This window comes from Zerene cesonia, chromosome 16, assembly GCF_012273895.1.
Source record: "Zerene cesonia ecotype Mississippi chromosome 16, Zerene_cesonia_1.1, whole genome shotgun sequence".
NCBI lineage: Eukaryota > Metazoa > Arthropoda > Insecta > Lepidoptera > Pieridae > Zerene > Zerene cesonia.
In genome coordinates this window covers 3,911,457-3,918,735 of record NC_052117.1, presented here as the reverse complement: position 1 = coordinate 3,918,735, position 7,279 = coordinate 3,911,457, and the positions used below count along the sequence as shown (strand labels likewise).

Genomic DNA, 7,279 nt, shown 5'->3' with positions numbered 1-7,279 from the left:
AAATGTAAACCTAGAAATTAAATTATTGAGTCCATATACAACTTCAAAGATTTAATTCATTCATTGTTTGAGTATGAAACCTAATTGAATTTAACATAAAATCACGAAAAACAAATACTTTATTCATTTAAAATCATATGTAAACTACACTAAAATTTTAAAATAACAACTATTGATGTATCAATAAGTGTTAAAATTGTAATTAGGAAACTAATTAAACATAAATCTAAATAATAAAAGAACATACTTGGAATCCATATTGTCTAGCAAAATTCCACATATCGGCATAACTTTTTAATTGATCATTAACAGCATCAAATATTATAAACGAGAAATATCCATCCGTGATACTCCTCTTAAGAGCTCTTTTTAGGGACATTATATAGGATTCTTCTAATTGTTCATCATATTCATATTTCAATGAAGGTTTTTTTATCTGAAAAATTATTAGACATAATTAACTCCTGGGCAAATATCATCAAACATTTTTTTAAGCATTGTTAAAATAAATTAAAACAATCCAATTTAAAAGTGAAAAACAGGTAAAATAAAATTATGTTCAAAATTAAGAAGTCGGATAAATACGATTATGCAAAATAGGAATTAATTTTAACGTACCATCTTTCCTGTTGTAGGGTCCCTCTCTTCAATTTCCCCTTCTTGCATGAAATAATCATCAATTGACATAATTCTAACAGTACCGCCTTGCTCAGCTTCTCTGTCTCTAATTAATTTAGCTAAATATGATTTTCCACAACCTGGAGGACCTATGACAAAGAAAATAAATAAAAAAAAAAATAACCGAAAAATAAATGCTTTTCCTACATATCAAAACTGAAAAATTATATACATACCTCTTAGTATAATTAATATTTTTTCTGGTCTCATTTCTCTTCCCGGCGTTTCCAATAAATCGTCAATCATGACAACATGCCTAGGTTGCTTATCATCTATTTCTCTTTTTCTTTTACTATTTGAGGAACTACTTACTTCACTATCTAAGCTGGGGCCACGTTTACGAACGTCTCTTTCGCGGCTGTTACTGCGAATTCTATCTCTGGGTCTATCTCTCTCTCTGTCTCTACCTATGTCTCTATCTCTGCTTGAGACCCTTTCCCTTCTATCCCTTCCTAAATCCCTATCTCTACCGATATCTCTATAGCTTCCTACATCTCTTCCCCTACCAAAATCTCTTTCCCTCCCTTCTCTATCACGGCCAAAATCTCTTTCTCGATCTCGCATAACATCTCTATCTCGCATTATATCTCTATCTCGCATTATATCTCTGTCTCGCATCATATCTCTGTCTCGCATTGTATCTCTATCTCTCATACTTACATCGAAATCTCTTTCCCTATAATCTTCTCGTCTATTAAATCTAACGTCTCGGTCATCGCGTCTTTCAAATCTTTCATCTACTCTGAGCCTTTCATCTCGATATATGTGAGGATAGTCCTCTTTCGGGGACTTTTGCCTAAGTTCATCTCGCCTCCTATCTTCAGGCATTTGTCTGTCATAATCTCTAGAAATTAGATCTTTTGAATATCTTCCATGCTCATTTTCATATGTTCGTGGGGCCCTTGAAAACAAGCCTTCAACTTCTTTTTCAAAATCCATCTTCTTAACATCAGCATCTTTTGATTTGTGATTATAATCAAAAGTATGAACAGGTTCTATAAAGTCACGAGCTACAAAGAAATAAGATAATACATTCAAATTATCAATGCTCTCACAGCAAACTAAAATACAAAACATGTACAAGAATAGATAAATATAAATTGTTTCTATATTTTTCACACTTCAATTCATATTAAACATTTTCTATTATACAATGGTATAAATTTTATTGACTGAAAAAATGTCAATATGTTTTGCCACAAATATTTTTAGAAGCATAATTTGCTTTTTTGTGAATGAATTGATATTTTGTGGAGACTGGTATTTTTGTGGAGAATGAATGGCATATACAGTAATGTTTAAAGTGTTAAACATTCATTTGATTTGAAGTATAAATATGTTTTTATTTATTTCACAAATATTCCATTCTATTCAAATATTAAACCTAAATTAAAATATTAACCTGAAACAAAGGCAAAAGTTAAAATATCCACAGGATACTGTATAGCTTATAGCTTTACGGTCTTATCCATAAAAATTGTTTATCAAATGTTTTCAACATGTTTAAATTACAATGTTCTTGAAACTTATATGATGATTGATAAAATTGGTTCTGTTCTCGTTCTATTACCAAAATGTCGCTATAGTTTGTTTATGTATCAATTCATATTTTCTAAAATATAGGTAATAAGTAAATCCATAAACCCTTTTTATGCGTTAAAAACAATTTTTTTTCTCCGACAAAGTGACAAACAAATAATTTTTTTTAAATATAAAATTGATTTGACAATCATGTTCTTTTTTTTCAATTAAGGCAATGAGTAACGACTTTTTCCAGTGTCAAAGAATGGACTCGAGACACTATGGTTCCATACTAAACGTAATACCAAAGCTATAGAGCATCTGCCAATAAAAATCACCCATCCAAATTACAGCTATGCTAATTGTTTGATTATTTTTTAAAATTGTTACTTAAAACGTATATATTTTTGAATTATTGCTATGGCGATAAGAAAAATACTCAGACAATTTCAACTGTCTAACTATCACTGTTCATAGATACAGGCTGTTGACAGATAGCGAGATCTTTATAATGGGGTCTCTTTTTCGTGTAGAACCCTGAAATATAATTCAACTATCCTTTGACCGGGGCTTCAAACGCGTTAAATTCGGAATAGTTTATTACATGTTATTATATATAATACCTTCCTATATCTAATAAAAAAACACCCATCAAAATTCATTGCCTAGTTTTAAAGATTTAAGCATACATAGGGACATAGGGACAGAGAAAGCGATTTTGTTTTATACTATGTAGTGATAAACATAGTATGTCAATATTAAAATATATTTTTAGTCATAATCAGCTGTATGGATGTCATATATGGGCCAAGCCTGTATATTATTGGTATAGATAATAATCTTTATTTATAGAGCTATTCTATAGCTTGCTAAAATGCTATTATTAATAAAGATTTTTAACATTCATATTACAGCAAGCCTTTAAATGTGCTATAACTTTTTATGAATAAGACCGTTAGAATTATTTGAATGAAGTACTAGGTGGAACACAGTTCCAAATTGGACAGTGGAAATGTTTTGCAGACTTTTAATTTTATACTCTGAAATTAATGTCATAACATTTATATCAATTACCTTTCAGTCTCAAGGGCTTGTGCTCATACTCAACGATAATAGATGGAGTAAAAAGTGGTTCTTCTACCCATTTAGGTTTAGGAGGTAGTACTATAGGTGCACTAATATTTTCTTGCATAGGTATCCTATCAAAACCTCTGGGATAATCTATACTTGCTGAGATAGGATTCATTGGCCTTGGTAGAGATCCCTGAGGTCTGATAGGAGGCCGTCCTCCAATGGGGGGCAAGCCAGCATTTTCATACAGGTCATAGGTATTATGAACTGGTTGCTGTTGATCATCAGCAAACTGTGTATCCCTTTCATTGAAGTTTTGATTAAGTCTGTCCTGTGTAGATTCAGAATATGATTGTGGCCTTTTTACCCCTTGGCCCAATGGAAAATTAACATTTTGTCTGTTAAATGGCATATTTTGTCTAGTATCCAAATTATTATTAGGCTGATGCCTATCCTCAGAGCCACTGCTTTGTTGACTATTATCAAAACATTCCCTTGGCTGACTACTATCATAGTTGCTAGGAGGCCTTATAGGATGCCTGTTATCAAAATTACCTGGAGGCAATCTATTATCATAACTAGTAGGAGGCTGCCTGTTATCAAAGTTTCTATCAGGTTGTCTTTTCTCAAAGTTATTAAGCGGCTGTCTATTATCAAAGTTAATAGCATGATTTCTAATTTCAAAGTTACTGGGGGAATTTCTCATGTCAAAGTTACTGGGAGAATTTCTCATATCAAAGTTACTAGGAGAATTTCTCATATCAAAGTTACTGGGAGGATTTCTCAGATCTAAGTTACTTAGCGCCTGTCTTTTATCATAGTTACCACCAGATGATTGTCTTTGATCAAGCGGGTTATTGTAGCTATCATTTCGGTTCCAAGAAGCTACTGAAGGAATAAGATTAAGGTTATCTGGATATGGAATATTTGATTGTGGAAGATTAACATTCAGATTGTTTTGTATATTAGGGGCAGTAGACGATTTTTGGTTTTGCATCATTGAAAGAATATTCATAATTTTCTCATCACCCAGGATGTTATTTATTCCTTTTGAAATAGTTGAATAATCAGGTGGAAGAGGACCAGTTTTTGGATATGGCCTCACATCTATCTTATCTTCTGTAATATTGATTATATCTCTTCCTTTTTCTGCATCTGGTACTAAATCTAGACCTGGTATACCTTTTGATGTCCCACTAGTAGGTAAAAAAGTAGAATTTTCAATATTCCCTGGTGAATAATCCTCCATCCTTTGCTGATATGATTCAAATCTATCTTGTGGATCAATATCTTTATTGTTACTCCTATTAAATTCTTGCTGATGTACATTATTATACTGTTGGTATTGTGGTACATTTTTATGTTGATGATAATTTTGAGCAGGTTTGCTAATTTGATGGCTTGGTTGATTATTTGAGGTTTGTTGGCTAAAATTTGAATTCTGAAGTTGTGGAGGAATAGTTGTAGATATATTATTACCTGTGCCAGTGGTGTTTGTAGGTTGTGGAACATTACTTAACAGGCGAGCACGTTTTAATTTCATCTGTTGTCTTCTTTCCAAGAGTTGAGCTCGGCAAGCTTCAAACTTTTGTTCATATTCACTATAAGCTCTTTTATCTGGATGATTCACATTTTCTTCTTTCCACTTAAGTATTTCCTCTTCCCATTTCTGAAATTGGATGTCAAAGAGACGTTCCTCCTCTGCTAATTTTCTCAATGCCTCAGAGTTAACTGAAGTTACATTTGGGGCTGCTACAGGCTCATTGTTGCGTGCATCTGTATTATATGACCAATTCTGATTGTTACCTGTATTTATGTTGGTATTAGCATCACTTGATTTGTTATAAGCTTGGGTTTGAGAGGGTGCAGAAGTTTTTGGTTCAGGATTGCCATACAATGGTTGATCATTCTCATGAGGTGGTGGAGGTGGAGGTTTATCGGGAGGTGGAGGAGCAGGAGGTTGTGCATTGTTCACCGGAGGTGGTGGAGCTACACCCATAGCTTGCATTGCTTGCAATTGCTCTGCATACTGAAAAAATATTAAATAAAATTGATAAAATACTTAACCATTTCAATGAATTAGAAAGTGAATCAATTAAAAATATATACTAATTTTAGTCTAAATTAAAAAATAACACATAGACAATTATAAATGACTAGCTGTTTACCCCGACTTTACCCATGGTCCTTAAGTAACTAATATCACTCAGTCAAGATGTAGCTATCGAATGATGAGAGAATTTTGAAATTGGTTCAATAGTTGTGTGAATATATAACAAATATATATACAAAAACACAAATGTTTTTCCTTTATAATATTAGTTATGATTCAGACAAAGTATTGCTACAAGCAATCAGTCAGTGAATAGTTCTCTTTCATAGTCTTACAAAAAAATTAAATATCACTTAAGACTAGGTGTCTATTGGGTAATTACTATTTTGATTGTATTTTAATTCTTGTGACTAAAACAATTAATCTTATGGTATTTCCAGATATCTTATATGTTTTAACTACTCGCCCTAGGAAGTTATTACCCCAATTCAAGTAGAGGTAAATATAATGAAAAGTAAGAAAATAAGTAGTGTATTTAATTCAAAATTTGAGTAGAGTTGATTTGTTATTATTTTATATGTGAACAATACACAAGAACAATAACAAAAAGAAGGTGGCCTTATTGTAAATAAATATAAAAGAAACTGGCAAATAAATGTGTGATAGATAATATATAAACATTTTTTTTAACAACTATGAGCTTTTCAAAAAGTATTTAACAAAGTGTTTACATTTAAATCGTAAAAAAAGAGAACATACAATTTATTAAAATATAACACAATTTGTTAAAATTTTGTTATTGATTTGCTTTATAGAAATGCAAAATATTATAATGGACATTTTAGTTGTTCAATTATATCTTCTGAATGACCATTTTCGAGTGTGTAAGAAAGTCAAACTTTACACAAAACAATGTATTATTATAAAAGTTATTGTAATGTTTTATTCATAGCAAGCAACTTATTCCCAAATGTAACTAGACAACTCAAAAACATAATATTTGAACACTTTTTTTTTCACACACAAAATTTGTACTTTTAATATAATGATTTAATATAGAAATAAGTGCACTGACTATGTGTTACTTAAATAGAAAATCAAATCTAATGTTGCAATAAATGTTTACAATTTATTCATTGCAGAGACATTCAAATGACAAAATGAAATAAATCCGTTTACCTTATCGCCGTATTGCGTTTGCCACTGAGCATACTGTTGCTGCCATTGAGTCCATTGTTGCCAATTTTGCTGCTGCAATAAAGTCCACTGCTCTGGGGTATATGAACCCAAATTCATGGCCGAAACATCAGCAGCCATAGCAAGACCAGGATTCCATTGGCTGACATTAGGTAAAGGCCAAGCCATTTGTTAATTGAATTAAAAATAACATACACGACAAACACTGAAGTGGAATTCAATTAATTTGCAAACAACAAATTTGTTTTAGTTTCAATCACTCATTAAAAAATGGCAGCCATCTTGACTATTTTATACAACGCCGGTCGCCATGTTGATTTTACTCAATGACATTGTGGAGCAGAGCGGCGAGCATAGTTAAGCGTAGTGATGTACAAATATCGATATCGTATAAAAATAATATTAGGGAATCGTTAATCTCGACGTATTTTTGTAAATAGGGTATAATGGTTAAGTGTGCACACTCGATAATTCCGTAACTATTACAGATATCAAAAAACTTAAGGCTGATATCAAAAATACTTTACCTAATGTGTTAAATAACATACATTAAACACTCTATTATACTATATCTCTACCTATACATTTTATTTCTTATTAAATACAAAATTTTGTATTCAAAGTAGATGTTCAAAATGACATCTTCGTTGTACAATACTATATCGAGCTCTGTTTCTGTTCGTAAATGAACTTTCCTTAAAATTTACTACATAATAAAAGCAATTGCACGAGGTACACGATTCTGAAACTCTTCTAGTT

The 7,279-nt window shown here is 31.5% G+C and overlaps 1 protein-coding gene across 1 annotated transcript in view; it reads right to left on the bottom strand.

Annotated features, from left to right (window-relative positions):
* LOC119833056 (YLP motif-containing protein 1-like) overlaps positions 1-6,843 on the bottom strand; it is a 7,859-nt gene extending 1,016 nt beyond the window's left edge. The window contains exons 1-5 of the mRNA XM_038356928.1: positions 6,503-6,843; positions 3,274-5,299; positions 855-1,688; positions 619-767; positions 248-436 (exon numbers count right to left, since the gene is read on the bottom strand). Of these exons, the coding sequence (XP_038212856.1) occupies positions 248-436; positions 619-767; positions 855-1,688; positions 3,274-5,299; positions 6,503-6,688 (3,384 nt within the window). The 5' untranslated portion in view covers positions 6,689-6,843. The remainder of the gene's footprint in view (positions 1-247; positions 437-618; positions 768-854; positions 1,689-3,273; positions 5,300-6,502) is intronic.
* Positions 6,844-7,279: the final 436 nt, after the last annotated feature.